General features: G+C 34.6%; 1 protein-coding gene across 2 annotated transcripts; it reads left to right on the top strand.

The window, feature by feature from the left end:
• Nucleotides 1–2,083: 2,083 nt before the first annotated feature.
• On the top strand, nt 2,084–16,308 carry LOC128191908 (cilia- and flagella-associated protein 44-like). 2 transcript variants are annotated; one of them, XM_052864273.1, is made up of 37 exons: nt 2,084–2,143; nt 3,905–3,946; nt 4,188–4,237; nt 4,361–4,970; nt 5,193–5,334; nt 5,499–5,661; nt 5,786–5,925; nt 6,030–6,209; nt 6,417–6,696; nt 6,818–6,979; nt 7,145–7,292; nt 7,446–7,540; nt 7,782–7,985; nt 8,110–8,220; nt 8,355–8,507; nt 8,635–8,761; nt 8,939–9,042; nt 9,135–9,283; nt 9,527–9,803; nt 9,919–9,971; nt 10,193–10,355; nt 10,448–10,578; nt 10,743–10,933; nt 11,109–11,275; nt 11,496–11,684; nt 11,954–12,138; nt 12,401–12,536; nt 12,647–12,771; nt 12,870–12,998; nt 13,102–13,216; nt 13,485–13,671; nt 13,829–13,947; nt 14,065–14,241; nt 14,600–14,796; nt 14,996–15,221; nt 15,350–15,484; nt 15,787–16,308. In XM_052864273.1, the coding sequence occupies exons 1-37, from the start codon at nt 2,128–2,130 to the stop codon at nt 15,985–15,987; spliced, it is 5,979 nt and encodes a 1,992-aa protein (XP_052720233.1). In that variant the 5' UTR covers nt 2,084–2,127; the 3' UTR covers nt 15,988–16,308. The 2 variants fall into 2 exon arrangements, with proteins under 2 accessions (XP_052720233.1, XP_052720232.1); XM_052864272.1 differs by having other exon boundaries at nt 5,190–5,334.
• The last annotated feature ends 84 nt before the right edge of the window (nt 16,309–16,392 follow it).

The raw sequence follows: 16,392 nt of genomic DNA, 5'->3' as shown, positions 1-16,392 counted from the left end.
AAGGTTCCCCATCTGTTGGTGAGTCAATTGTCTTTAAGCTTTGACATTTACACAGATCCTGCATGAGCTCAAACTTTGTAACAGTGGATGCATACTTAAATATAAATATACTGGGTATGATTCCCTCTATTTCTTACGGAAACTCATAGTTCATAGCTCCATATAAACAGCCAGAGTGAAATCTACACGCCCCGGTAATCGATCGGTCGAAACCTACAGCGACTTCAGAATAATCAGACTGCACGAAATAATCATGATGATATCAAACTGAATTTTACTCAGTTTTTAAAATCAATTTATCTATTTGTTAAAAGAAATATAGCGATCGTTGCAGAAAAAAATTACGCGGGTTATATATTTTTCTGCAATGTAGCCACCTTCTTATCCCGCATAAATCACAAAAGAAAGCATTTTATTGTTTTTAAAATATTACCATGAACCAGGATTGTATGGCAAATATTAGTAGAGTGGAGTCTAAAAATTAATCCCTCCGGTAGTTTGTGTCGCTTTTTTCAGATTGTTGCTATACACTTGAGTTAAACCATTCATAGGATATAGCAAATGTTTTTACAAATAGACATTGATTTTTTTTTTAATGAAACTTTAATTGTACCTTATATTCCGTAGTATTATTTATTAACGATTATATATTAAGTTAATTCATCTACTGAGTACAAAAGTCATCCATCAATTCTATGCAAGTAAAACGGATGCACGGAATATTTATTGTTTTAAACCAGTACAATTTAAGTACAGTTTATTGTATGGAGGTTAAAGATAATTTCTCAGATTAAAAATAACCGACATCTTGAGAGAGTCAAGTTCTTCTTTATTATTAATGTTAAAGTTCATTTAGATTTTAGAAGTAAAAGTTCAAAGTAAGTATCGTTCCCCAATTGACTTGATGGATTTCTTGCTTTTCTTTAATATTATTTGGAAAATCTTAAGAAAATACAAATCATATGTATATAAATAAGAGAGATAAAGCCAATGAATGTGGAATAATACAGTAAGAATTTGAACTTCCCAACCGGCCACTCTCCGTCGCTTTTAGGAGATTTTCTATAGTCCTAAACAGGCACGTAGAGTCGTTTTTGAAAGTGGGGGGGGGGGGGGGGGGGGGGGGGGGGTGGCAGACTCATCCAAAGAATCATTACAAGAAAAAAGAAAAAGAAAAAAAGTTACTTTCCAAAATCATGAAAATCCAAATCCGGGGGGGGGGGGGGCAACTCCATATTAATGGGGCAACTCCATATTAATTCTGTTTTTTGTATGTACATTTCAGAAAAATCTGCCTACCACCCCCCCCTCCCCCCCGATGCTACGTGCCTGCTAGAAAATCAATACTTCAAATTCGTCTAAGCATTAGACGGTAAAGCTTTAGAATGACTTGGACACGATTTGACTTAAAATTTTTAAATTTTATTTTTCCATTTTCAATGTTTATACTGTTAAATATAGAAGTTTTTAATGCTATGTCAAAATTTGAAAGTCAAATATCAAGTTATAAGCAAGATACAAAGCTCATAATCCTTTAATTGTTTTGTAAACAAATCTCGAATATTGTCATCTTTTATATTTGTTTTGTATTGGTGTAAGTTCAATCAAATGCATCTTTCTTTTGTTGATAATAGTATTTATGAAGATATTGAGTTAGTTTTAATTGTTTTTTACAAGTCATTTTGTCTAAGAAATGGTAAATATGTACTTAACATATTTTGTGAACAACCGTATAAGACTCGAGCTATGTTTACATAACAACCAATTCTTACCTCTGTATCTCACTTGTAACTTGACTTTAACATTCAATATTTTGGTCAATCATTTAAAATGCCCTAGTAAATCATTTTATACATTAAAAATAAAATGTTTGATCTCAAATCATGTCCAAGTCCCTTTAACCGTTCGCACATTAAAAAAAATTAAAAACATATATTCTAAAAAAATATTTATTAGACATTATTTTATTTCAGCTACATTTATTAAACAACATATAAGACTGATCAATTCACTAATGCTGCAATGTTCATTCCATTTCAGAAAAGTCATAAGCAAGTGCCCTTTAATTTGGATCGGGATCGTTATTCGCGTAATTAGCAACTCGGTGCTTCTTAGCAACAAGGGAACATGGAGGACGAGAAAAGTACGGTTTATTTTTATTTTGTTTCATTTATTGCACGTATTGTGAATTTTTAAAGATATGTAAGTTAATAAATTTACAGTAAATAGCATGACTAAGAAATATGGGAAACTTGCTTATACGATGAATGTTTATGCAGTGAAATAGTCGTTGTCCTCTTGCATTTTGATTGAACTACTTGTTTACTGTTATGTATTATTCCATTAAATGAATTGAATTGTCTCAATTTAAAACATGCATCATCGTCATCATTTTATCACACTTACGTTGAGACGAATATTTGCCATGTTTGCTCTAGATGTTTTAATGTTGTGCTTACGTAGCTCACATATACAAGTATTTGTTATGCTTGACATGAACCCAGTGTCTAAATTATCAGCACACTATTGAATAATTATCATTTTAATCATGTGTGTGTTATCAATTTTTTGACATGTTATGAATAGAAAATAATGGGGAAAAGAGACTTTCACTCCGTGGTGCCACACACAAACTAAAAGCAGAGGCTCTCAGAAGGTATAGGATTAGGCATCAAGATGATGCATTGTATGAGGCAGAATGCTCCCAGTCCATCTCAGAGGATGACATGCCTCAAAGCCAGTTAGAAAAATCAGAGGAAAGTGTCGAGACCAGTTCCTTTCCAAAACCTACAAATATTGATAAGAATGAAGACACTTCTGCCAAAAATAAATCACTGATGTTTAATTATGACCAAATAGGAAAACAGAACCCTGAGAAAATCAATAAAAGATCTAGTGAATATAATGTTGGTGAAAAAGGTTCTAAAATTATATCAAATGAAATGCCTAAGGGTGATGAATACAGAGCTCTAAAACAGGATGAATTGCTGGATGCAGATGGAAATGGCCAACAATCATCTCTTTTAATAAGTAATGATCCATCACCCAAGAAACAAGTCTCGGAGTTATCTGTAAGGGGCACAGACCCTGGGTTATCAAACAAGCCTGACAGTTTCACATCATCAGAAAGTAAGACCAATGTTGGTAAATTCTTGCCAACAGATATATACCCCCACTGAGAAAATTTCTGCCTCACTCTTCAATGCTTGGCCAACCATACACCCTTGGTAATCACTGGTACAACATATAGTTCACCCAACTTAAAATACAAGACAACAGCATGAATCGATCAGCAACACTTATGCTGTTACCTGTCATATACATATTGTATATATTGTATATTTTGTTCTTGCTGAATGGAAGCTTCAACAAAGAGCATGTTATTCTTCAGTTTATTGTCAATACTTCAATTGGCATGGAAGAAAAAACTTTACTCTTTACTCTAAATTAAAAAAAAACCCATTTATAAGCATGTGCATGTCCTTGCAAAAAATCACATTGTGCTGTACATGTATCTATTTCATTGCAAAAAAATAGACAATCTTTTCATTTCATTATTTGTCTGTTAATTCAATATGCCCTTGTAAATTTGCATGGCATGGTCTCTCATATTACATGAAATATAAATCCATAATATGTCTTTCTTTGTTATAGTATATGTCACTTTCAGATGTCCATATATAATTATTATATCAGTTCATGTACATTTTTAGAAAACTGTTAAACAAATGTTATAATGTCATTCATATTTGATGACATTGAAATTCAGTTTTAATGAAGATATTCTACTAAAATTAAAATAATGAATACCATAGTCCCAAAATCAAAAATAACTTTGATATTGGATGTAAATGTGAGTTATTATTGATCTGACATCTCTAATTTTGAGTCATGCCTTTTACAGCAGCAGAAGGGGGACAGGGAGATAGCCCAGCAGAGAAAAAAGGTATTTGTTGCAACAAAATTACAATCAAAACTGATAAAAAAACCTGATAACCCCGGTAATTTAAAAAAGAAATACTGATTAAGCAACCAAATTTAATACATAAAGGATGACATTGAAATTCTTTTTTATCATCAGATTTTGTTTTGTTACGGATAACTCTTTCCATTTTTTAAAATACATGTATACAGGAAATGATGATTTTGGTTTGAATATTTTGATCATGTCAAAATTTTATGTCTAGAACCCGAGGAAAGTGAGAAAGTGGAACCTCCTATTCAAGCTACAGAACAGGTAAGAAATAGGTAACGGTAGTGTTGTATAATGGCCGAAAAAAATTCTAATACAATAAACCACTGATATAATGAATATCTTATATGTAATTATATGCATGTATAATGGCACTATTTCTTGTAGGCAAAAGATGATGCTCCAAAAGAGGAAGAAAAGAAGAGTGAGGAGGTAAAATCCTCTGAGGAGAAGGAGCCAGGATCAGAGCCTCCTCCAGAAAAGGCTGAGGAGAAGGCTGAGGAGACTCAGGGAGGAACAAAAGAGGAAGAAACGAAAGAGTCAGAGGGAGAGAAAAAGGAAGAAGAGCAAGCACCCCAAGAATCTGAAAGTAAGGCCGATGACACTACAAAGAAGGCTGAAGAGGAAGGCCAAGATAAACCCTCAGAGGAAAAGAAAGAAGAGGGGGAGGAAAAGAAAGCAGAAGGAGAAGAAAAGAAAGTAGAAGGAGAAGAAAAGAAAGTTGAGGGAGAAGAAAAGAAAGAAGAAGGAGAAGAAAAGAAAGTTGAGGGAGAAGAGAAGAAAGAGTCAGAGGGAGAGGAAAAGAAAGCTGATGGGGAAGAGAAGAAGGCAGAAGGAGAAGAAAAGAAGGCAGAAGGAGAAGAAAAGAAAGCAGAAGGGGAGGAAAAGAAAGCAGAAGGAGAGGAAAAGAAAGTAGAAGATGAAAAATCTGAAGAGAAATCCAAAGATGCAGCAGAAGGGGATAAAAATCAAAATGCTGCCGAAGAGGAAGAAAATGGTCAGTTAATTCTCTTTAAAAAATTATTAAAGATAAAGTCATAAAGCAGGGTTTAAGAGAAAATCTCTTCAGTTATACATACACTGGTTTTGGAGTTATATTGATAAATGCACAAAATTCATTTTATTTAATTATTTCCACATAATTTTTAATAATTTGTTTTTCTAATATTTGAAAAAATATCGCCAAAATTTTCACTTTATACCATACACTTTAAAGCAGATGAAGAGGAGAAGAAACTTGAAAAAGCAGAAGAGGAGATAAAGAAGATTCCTGATGACTTTTTCTATAACTACGAGGAAATGATATCTCAGCCACATATAACACAAGATTCAGGCTTACCAAAGGATTACCTAAATCTCATGTAAGTCTTTTATTCTCAAAGATACTTTTTAAAATACACATTATGCTCTGTACATATATTTTTTTTTCAAAATAAAATGAGATTAAAATCCCCCGTCTGACATTACAATTTTCTGTGCAATTTTGTAATTATGACTTTCAGAAGAAGCCTTCCATATTTTGTAGATATTCTTTTGGTTATGACTGTACAAAGCGCCACAACCTTCATCTTTTGGATGAGAGAACCGTCTGCTTTGCTGCAGGTAACTATGTGATGCTTTTGGACCTACAGACAAAGGAGCAGAGATACCTACGAAGCACCAGTGGAGGCGGTATTGGGGCCATTACAGTAAGTAACTCAATACACACCCCAGCTGTACAAGTACCTGTGGTAAAGTTTTGAAAGATATCAAGATTGTAACTGATTTAGGAATGTGACATAACTAAATTCAAAATGTGACTGTTGCTTGTAGGTTCATCCTTTAAAGAAATATTTTGCTGTGGCTGAAAAAGGAATTTCACCAAACATCAATGTTTTTGAATATCCATCATTAAAACTGCATCGAATTCTTCGTGGTGGAACAGAGCGATCATACTCCTATGTCGATTTTAAGTATGTTAAAATGAGGAATTCATCATAAATCTTATAATCTTATCATTGAAAATTAAAATTTTCTTCAATATATGTTTAATTGAATTTTATTTGATTTTTTAAAGTCCTAAAGGTGATTTGCTGGCTTCGGTTGGAGGAGACCCTGATTACATGCTAACCATCTGGGACTGGAAAGAGGAGCAGACCGTATTGAGGTCAAAGGCCTTCTCCCAGGAAGTGTTTCGTGTGACCTTCTCAACAGAGTTGGAGGGTCAGTTGACCACATCTGGTACTGGACATATCAGGTATTATTCTATTATACTGTATAATTAATACCTGTAATATCATTACTTTTTGGAATAGTACTAACAGTACTTTTGATTATTCAGTTTTTCATTTAGATTTTTAGTGAAATTATTTTAAGGAAAATCAAGTTTTTTTTAAATATACATTTAAAGTGTAAATATTACCTTTAACTACATGTATTAAATTGCTTTCTATGGCCATTTTAGATTTTGGAAAATGGCTGATACTTTCACTGGTTTAAAACTTCAAGGAGAACTAGGAAAGTTTGGAAAAACTGAGATTTCAGACATTGAAGGCTATGTGGAGCTCCCTGATGGTAAAGTTTTGTCTGGAACAGAGACAGGAAACATGCTCTTGTGGGAAGGAGGCTTGATTAAAGTGGAGATAGGACGCAAAGGAAAGAAACTGTGTCATCAGGGATCCATTCAGCAAATCCTTCTGGATGAGGGAGAGTTGATGACCGTGGGCTCTGATGGATTTATTAGGGTAAGTTTGTATATAAATTCTATGAATTGATAAATTTAATCAAAAAATTTCACTTACTATCCTCAATGCTTTTAGAATTATTTCTCAATGAAATGTAGCATGCTTTGTTTTCTTTTTCCAGGTTTGGGATTTTGAAAGTGTAGACACTGCTGATGTAGCAGATGAGTCCGGACTTTTTGAGATGGAGCCAATGAATGAGCTACGTGTTGGCCATGATGTCCAACTAAAGTCCATACTCAAGTCCACTGATGCAGAAAATGAGGTCACCATATGGTATGCTCAGGTAGGGTCGTAATTTCCTTAATTTTCAGTCATACATGTACTGTATATAATAAAATTCTTCACAATATGCCACCCAGAAGTATTTCATTTTTAAATTGGATGTAAGGTATAAAAATACCAATATGGAATAGAAATACCAGTATTCATTGCAACTTTTTTCTTGTAGGATGCCAATGGTGGTATATGGAAGCTGGATCTGACTTTCTCCCACACCTCCCAAGCCCCGGACAAGCTCTTCACCTACCATGCTGGAGCCATCACTGGGTGTGATGTGTCCCCACTCACTCATCTAGTTGCCACCACTGGTGTTGATCGTAAGTGGTTAATTGCTGTGGCTCTTTACATTTTTACCTTTCTTCTTTCATTTCTTTTTTTAAAATTTTGTATGTGGTTTTGATGTCAGGCCTAGGAGAATCTCCAGCTGAATTTTAAATTTGGCCTAACATTGCTAAATTCATATTTTACAGATACTGTCCGAGTGTTTGATTTCCTTCAAAAGAAGCAGTTATGTGAGAAGAGGTTCCCTGATGCTGGTACCACCCTGATTTGGGCCCCACAAATTGTAAGCTGATACATTTATTTCCTATGCATTTAAACAAGGTGTTTTAATGATGTTTGTATAATTTAAACTGGAATTTCAGTACGGGTAAACATTGCTAGTACATGTCTCAAAAAATCAAACCAGAGACAGAAATGCAAGACTTTGTAAGCAGTTACGAGATCTTGAAAATCAGATTATTGTTAACTTAACAATTTTTAACTTAAAAACTAGAAAATTAATTTTTAAATTGAATTTAATACAGGTTGATACCAAGGGCAAGACGATCATCTCTGGGTTCAGTGATGGTGTGGTCAGGGTAATGACCATTGCCAAGGCTGGTGAGGACCAAGCCCACAAAAAACACAAGCATGACATTGACCTTGACCTCAAGCAGGTCTTCAAACCCCACACTAAGGAAGTGACCTCCATAGCTGTCAATGACAAAGGCGAAATTCTTGCCACATCGGTATGGTTTTCTTGAAATGTCAATTAATTATGAATATGTTATAATGTACCGTACGAATTATCTAATTTATCAAATGTGCATGGTAGATATTTAGGTATTCAGTATCATAATGATCATTTTACAGGGTGCAGACAATACAATATTTTTCTTGAACATTGGAGAAACCTATGAACCCATTGGATTTATTGAGACCCCTTCATCAGTGAGACAAATTCAGTGGTCTCCCTCCAAATTTGTAAGTTGTCCTTTTAACATATTTATCAACCAATAATTGCCTGTCTAAAACTAATGTCGCTTTTGACTATCAGAATGTGTACCGAGAAATGATGAATACCATTGGTGGAACCTATTCATGGTTTTATCTTTCAGAAAAAATCCACCCTTCTTGCATTTTGTGAAGGTGGACTTGTATTAGAGATTGACTCCCCAGATGGTGCCAAATTTGATACATCTAAAACTTTCCACATCACCGGCTTACCAATGAGATCCTTCAAGTTCAAAAGTATCAAGTCACGGCTAAGAGTAAGTGTTCATTCAATAGATATCTCTATATATTAAAGAGGAAAATAATGCATCTTTAACTTGGAATGAAAAGCAGCTTAATCATTAAGTTATGGTATTTACCGGTATTGTTCTTTAAATCTTACAGCATGAAGAAGAATTGGAAAGGAAGAGAATTGAGGAGCTGGAGAGGAAAAAGAGAGAGGAAGAAGAAAGAAGGAAGAGGATAGAGAGAGGACTCGAGACAGAGTCTGAACAGGGAGATGTGGAAGAAGGCAAGTCTTAAAGGTTATGAAGGGAGGTGGGGGGGGTTATGAAAAAGGCTCTGAAACAATAATTTTGTCAATTTTGTTTACAGTATTTCTGCCATCTTATCGATACCATGAATTTGAAGAATTTTAAATGATAAGAAAGGATTCTTAAGTTTCTTAAGTCCATTATTTGAATTGCAGAGAAGAAAACTCCAGAACCAGAATGGAAAGCATACATCCCACCAGAGCCCAGTCCAATATTGACTGGCTTCTACTCCGATGAGGGACAGTTCTGGCTTTCAATGGTAAAGTCGAATTCTGTGTCCAAGTTGTCTTGCCTTCTAATGTTGCTAATCACAGACATATAATAATTGCCTATTTTATTTAATTTTAATAGGGAGAATTTGATGCTGGTTATCTGTATGAGTGTAAGTTTATGTCTGAAGAAGAGAGATCCAAATTGCCAGAAGAGCTCCAGGATGAACCTTTGCAATCAGTCGCTGTGACAGAGTCCAATGATGTTCCAATTACATTCATGCAGTTCAGGTATTCATTTGAAGAATATTTTACAATTTGCATTGTTTCTCAAGATTTTTTTACAATATGAGGCTAGGTTAATATTTATTCCAGACATTTTATGATGTTATCATTTTTATATATTTATAGTTATTTATGTACGTGATACTCAACAATTTACGATATATACCAAGTACATGTATATCTTTTGATAGTCATTAAATGGTTTATTCTTAGAAATATTTAATGACAAGTAATATAATTTCTTTATAGTGGAAATGGCCGAAAGATGTTGTTTGGTATGGAGGATGGTAGTATTAGAATCCAGAATCTTGAAAAAGATTTTTCACTGGATGAACTAGGTTCCTACTGGCAGTTGAATTTGCACGATAATAATTATGGACGCATCGTCAAAGTGGCAGCCAGCCCAGATGAGAAGATGCTTCTATCAGCCGGCTATGATGGCAACTTTTTCCTGTATGACATTATGGATCAAGAGAAAGTGGACCAAAAAGTAGCAGAAGCCAAGGCCAAACTTCCCTCTGCAAAGGTAAGTTTAAGTCAGTTGATATATATTTTGCTGTAATTAATTATTGGTAATTATTTTTTCTTTTGTGAGTAAATTAAATTCACAGATACATGTATCTTTGCAATATGTTTTATAGAAAGCTGGAGAAATAGTCAATGTTGATGATATTGAGGATCCAAATGCATACAGGTATGCTTCATTAAGCATTAATGCATGTAGTTCATTTTCTTGTGATATTGCATGACATTTATTTTGATAGTGAAATACTTAGATATTCAATATCATGGGAGATTACCAGTACATTTAATATATTCCTTTTGGTTTTATACTTGGAATTTTAAATTCAAATCTTAAAAGACTTATTTGGAATATGAACACATAAAAATTGACCTCTTTATAACTGTTTTAAGCATTGAAGATGCAAAACAAAAGGCAGAGCATGATAAAATGATGAAGATAGCAGACGAGAAGAAGAAAGATGTTCGTCGTCAGATAGCAAAGCTTAGGCGGCAGTTCAAGAGTATACTGGAACAAAATGAAGGGTTACCGCCCCACTTACAACTACGGAAGGAGGTTTGTGAATTTTACAGTGACGGACCAATAGTTTGAATTTCATAGGTCAGTTGTCATCATTTAATTCATAATGCATGTTATTTCATTTGCAGGAATTTGAGCTAGACAAAGACATCAAACTGGAGCTAGATAAACAGAAACATGATAGAATTGATATTGTTAGGAAAGAGTTGGCCTGGGAGGCAGAGAAACAAAGGATAGCACTGGAAAAACTCAGAAAGAGGTACAAATGACTTTAATACAGAAAAAGATAATATTACTAGTTATGGAAAAATATTGTAACTGGAATCCACTGCATGGTGCTCTTTTAGCTTTTCACTAATGCTGGTGAGTTCAAAGTTGTTGTTGTTATGGGTTTTTTTTATTAACCTTCATGTTTCTTTGTAGGTATAAGGATGTAGTTGAGTGTGAGAGGATAGTTGTGAAGGCCTTTAAAACTCCACATGAAGTGGCCAGCTTCAGAGCAGCCAAACTGTCAGATGACTTCTACCAAATGAAAGCTGATTTTGAGAGAAGGAAAACAATGACAATGGTGAAGGATGACATCACAAGGGACCCCACCAGGGACTTGCTCGGAGGTAAGTGTGGGGTGGAATAGGGGTGGGTGGGGTATCAATAATCGGGATATTTTTTATTTTGTATGTAAAGTCTAGCTAGCTAGAATTGCTGAAAACAAATGTTGTGTCTGCATTTCTAAGTACTATTATAGTATTAGTGTTCAGTTTGTCATCACATTTAAATGGGACTTTGTAGGGAAATCCACACACACAGATGACCACACTGAGGCTGGTGGAAAAGCAGGGGATCAGGCTGGAGCCAAAGTCACAACGACCCTGAAAGGTAGTATGGGCGAGAGGATCAATAAAGCTCTTTACAAAGTGGAGGAGAAAAAACAAAAGAGGGCGGCAAGGAGAGCACAGGTCAGTATCAGAGAGGCTGGGTCTGGTTAAATGGAGGGGATTACAATCTGCCATAATATCACTAGAGTATTTCTCCTCAAAAATTTTATATTTATAGCTTATTCAGTGGTTAGAAAAAAGCCTTCTAAAGTTTCTTTTAACAAAATTTTTATTGAAAATGTTATCAAGAATTACTTTAATTTCAAAATTTTAAATGAAATAGTTGCCTGTTTTATATCAGTGGGAAGAATTGTACAATACAAAACCTGATGATGACTATGAGGACCCAGCTGATGTTGCAGCCATCAAAGAAGCCAAAGATAACATGGGAGATTACAAACTGAAGACGGCCAAGGACTATGTTGTGCCTGATCACCTTAGGATGAATGTGGAGAAAGCTAGAGGCAGACTCCTTATCCTGAAAGATCTAGTATGTGTTCTAAACATGCAAGAATCCCTTGTGAATTGGAAACTGAGAATATAGAGTATATGTATTGAAATAACATGTTTAATATTTACAATCAAGCTTTGACAAAACCACTTTTGATCTCATTTTCGTTTTTGAACTTTATGTGCCTTTCTTGGATCCAAAGTGAACTTGTCCAAGTTTTTTGGCTCCAGATCCTAGTACATGCATATGCATCATGATTTGAATGTTTAGAGAATTAAAAGTATCAAGGAGATTTTTGTTTTCTGTAGATACATGAGCATAAATACAATTTCAATCTCCGTCTGCTAAAAATAAGGGACAAAAAGCTTAGTGTGATTGAAGAAATCCGAGAACTGGTGGCAAACCTGGAAGATGTTCAGTCCCACTTGGCGAGAGATAAGCACAAAAAGATTCCTCCAATACCCAGAATGTACCCTGATGAAATGCCTGAAAAGTATGTTATATTGTTGGTACAGATGTCACAATCTTAAATATTCAGAAACTGCTTGAATCACTACATTCATTTATTTAATATACAGTTTGTTTATTGATAGTTATACCTGGACAATCCGACATGTATAACAATTTTGGCTAAAATAAGGATTGATATAATTAAGCTTTATTATACAAATTCTGATTTTTATCTCCAATTTGGCCATAATTATGATATCAGTATAGCATTGGTTGATCATATCTGGTATACTATATTTTTGTAGGAAACTTGAATACACCCGGGATACTCTTTTAGCCTTTAAAAAAGAAATGGAAACGAAGGAAAAAGAAGCCAAAGGTGGAGGGGGTGGTTTCGGTGGTTTTGGAGGATTTGGGAATACTGACACAGCAAAGGACAAGGTAGCCATTTTATCTATTTATTGACAGTTGCTATGATTTAAAAAAAAAAAAAAGGTCATATAAGGAAATGAATAGTACTTGCAGTTTAAACATGTATTTTTTTTTTTAAGGGAGGATCACCTACACCAAAACCTAGTACTATAATGAGTGAATCTAAAGGCGGAGAGGGTGAGGAATTGATTGAATTTGATACCTCACCACTAGAAATGGAGATGAAGGAAGCCATGGAAATTAAGTAAGTCTAACACACATTTCCAAATCAACTTATTTTGAATTTGGTGTTCAAGGAGCAGCGGAATATTAATCTGTTTCATAATATGGCCTTTTTAATAGATTGATTTATGATCAAGACCGGCTTCTAAAGAGAATTGAGGAGTTGCTATTGAATTTCGATGCTGAGCTGCGGTTGTTAAGACATGACAAGTTCAAGCTGGATATTGTGATGAAGAATGCCGACCTGAGGTAAATTAAAGCAATAAAGCAAAGTTTTTCAAGTTGTGCTGTGAGTTGTATACAAAAAAAAGTGAAAAAGGCAATGTTTTGATAAGATTGTTTGTTTTAACAGACAGGTAACACTGTTTGAGGAGTTTGTGTTGCTGAAGGAGTATGAGAAGAGAGAGGATGTAATGGAGGCCAAGGTGACAGGAAAACAACAGGAGAAGCTGGAGATGCAGGCTAAGGTTAGAACAGTAGACAGGAGTCTGGACCAGTAATGTTGAATAAAATAGATTCCTTATTTTACGAAAGTACTTTAAATCCTGTGATTCCAATAGATTGTGTCAAATTGCAGATATAATATAAAATTGCAAGCGCACCTACCGTTAATATTTTGTATAATTTCATATATAGTTCATAACTGCCAAGTGACATGTAATGTGATATTATCAAGGATTTTAGGAACAACTTTATTTTTCTATATATTTAAATACATAACATTTTCCTCTTTAGATAATTGAGTTGCAAGGAAAGCAGGATTTGAAGAAGAAAGAGATTGAGAAGCTACAGGAGAAAGAGAAGCAGTTGTATGCTCAGTTCCAGGCCTCGCTGGGAGACAACAATAAGTTTGCTGATTATTTGACCAAAGTTTTCAAAAAGAAAATCAAGAGAGCCAAAAAGAAGGTTACAGATGGAGAGGGTACATTTGCTTCACTGATAGCATTCAATCTTCTTTTTATCAAAATCCAAGATATTCACTTTTCTAGCTACAAGTACCTGTATGATTTTTCCTTGATATTATATATTGAATATGGAAAACCTGACTACTTATTTCATTGACTTTCTCTAATCTGCAGGTTCTGATGAGGACAGTGATGAAGATTCTGATGATGAGTCTGACTGGGATGAAGATGATGAAGAGTCTGAGGAGGAAGGAGGCTATGACCTTGACATTTGTCCACCAGGATGTGATCAGGTTATTAAAGTTTTAATTGCGTCTATGTTCTTCGTTGTAAATACCCTCAATCAAATTAAGGCAGTCTGTACCAAAGTCAACCATCAATCCTTCATTTCACAAATAAACTTTTTACAGAACATCTATGATAATACATGTCAACTGAGAGAAAAGAAGCTGGACATTGAGGAGGCCCTCCAGGAGGAGAAGAAGAACAACGATGGTTTGAAGAAAGACATAGAGAGCAACAACAAGAAACTTAAAGTGGTGGACAGTGCACTCAAGGCTGCTCAAAATGAGCTGGAGGCTTTCCAGGTATCATGAGATTGGAGATAACAGAAACTAGACTTGTTTAAAATGTTTTGTCTAGTTATCCTTCTATTTTTCAATCATTCTATCACAAACTACAGAACATATCATGTTAAAACTTCTTTTTTCAATGATCTATTTTTTGCTTTTTTGATCTTTTTTTTAAATCGCAAAATCAAAATAAGTAAAATGTGTGGCAACTATTGTGTTCCGCAAAAGGGAAAATTTTAAGAATACCCAAAAATTTACTCACACAAATCAAAAAGTTTATAGTTTTAAAACAAAGACAACAAGATTTACAATTTGCTTAAAAACCTGGATATACGTTACTCTGAATGATGTTGGATCTCCTTGTCTGTTGTAGCTAGAGAAGCAGCAGAAATTGAACGAGTTGGATGTGGTGGTGACACTGAAGCTCCACCAGATTCAGTACATGATCAATGGCGTCCTCCCCCAGGACCTGTCCCAGACCCTAGTGTTCGAGTCCCACGGGGTCACCCGCCTACAACAGAGAATCAAGGAACTGGAGCATGAGAAGCACATGCAGAAGAAACACATGAAGTCAGTATATTTCAACAAAAGATTTCAATCGCATTGATTATTAGCTGACATTAGCCAATAATCAATTATTATATTCATAATTGTTTGTTTGGAATTATGCAATCATCCTAGATTTTTTAGAACAATTTAGGTTATATTAATCCGATAGAATTCAATAAGGAATACTTGATTATTTATTTGTCATTCTCATCTTTGCCAGGGAATCGAGGAGAAAGCATGTGCAGCTCATTAAGGACAGGAAAGTGTTCGACAGCAAGATTTCAGAAATGGAGGAACGCACCAATGAAATGATGATTGCTAAGTTCGGAAGAATTGTGGATCTAGAAAAGTTAGAAACAATTACTGTGAATAGGCAGATTGAGGAGTTAAAAGAAAAGTTACGCCTTACAGAAATTCAGTGTGCAGAGGAATTAGTGGAGTGGGATGTAAGTAAAATATTTATATAAGAATTACAGCATTTAAATTGTATATTTGGATGTGTATTATAGTTAATGCATTCAATTTCTCAAATGTATTTAATGTTCTCATTGTAAGATCTGTATTTCATTTGTAGGAAAAGATTGCAGAAAAGAAAGCCAAAATCACAGCACTTATTCGTGATAATACAAACAGACTTGATCAATTATGTATATTGCTGAATGAAAAGAAATCGTTCGAGGGAGAACTGGACTCGAGACAAAAGAGCTCTGTAAGTGTCATCATTTGTGGGGGGTTTTTTTTGTTAAGACTTGAATGTGCTAAGTTAAATCTTAATTAGTGCTTCCTGGTACACTGTGAAATGGATCAAATTTATCTTGCATGCGTAATGATTACATTCATCATTTGCAAGAAGTTTTTCATTTTACAGTATTTTAAAAACTGATACGGTACTATAAATAAGAAAATAAGAAATAGTACAAGAATATTTGATAATGGTGTTTACAATTATCATAACTGTTAATTTGAATGTAACAATAAAAAAATACTTACCGTAAATGTTCTCTTGTGCAGGGTCAGGAGTTTTCAGGAGCTAGGAAGGCTGACATCAGAGAGAGACAGAGGCTGATACAGCTAGTGCAGCTTCAGGCCCAGGAGATTGACGCCCTAAAGGAGGAGATCATGTTGCTGTCCAGAAAGGGGGGACACATTCTGCCCCCGGCCCAGCCACCACTACCCCAGAGTCCCCCCAACATGAGGCCAATCAGCAACTGAGTCAAGGCTGAATTTATCTGAAGAACCAGTCTTTTTAATGACATGCTTGCACTTCGTCCTTTGCAAATACTTGATCCATTATTTACTTTTAATGTTAAATATGTATGATCTTGTGAATCCACGTACAAGAATGTGATATATTATTTATTCACATATTCCGTCCTTACATTTACAAACTGGAAGACAATGATATAGAAGTTTGTAATCTGTGATAGCCTTTCATTATTGAACATTTGTTATTTTATTATGAGAATCTGAAGTCTGGAAATACATTTTCAAGGTGTGCTTGATTTATTGAATAAATAAGTCACATCACTTTAATATGTGTGTTTATTTCTTAATATAAGCCCATACAATTTCTGTTTAGTTAAAGAAGATATAATGCATAAATATAAAGTAGCTTAA

Source organism: Crassostrea angulata, chromosome 7 (assembly GCF_025612915.1).
Source record: "Crassostrea angulata isolate pt1a10 chromosome 7, ASM2561291v2, whole genome shotgun sequence".
NCBI classification, from domain to species: domain Eukaryota; kingdom Metazoa; phylum Mollusca; class Bivalvia; order Ostreida; family Ostreidae; genus Magallana; species Magallana angulata.
Note: the sequence above shows the minus strand (reverse complement) of the source record. Positions and strands in the feature narration are given on the sequence as shown.

Bases quoted from the DNA above. Each gene is read 5' to 3' on its own strand.
- LOC128191908 (XM_052864272.1), top strand. The intron at 6,980-7,144 runs GTAGGGTCGTAA...TTTTTCTTGTAG, and splicing joins TCACCATATGGTATGCTCAG to GATGCCAATGGTGGTATATG. The intron at 8,762-8,938 runs GCAAGTCTTAAA...TTTGAATTGCAG, and splicing joins ACAGGGAGATGTGGAAGAAG to AGAAGAAAACTCCAGAACCA.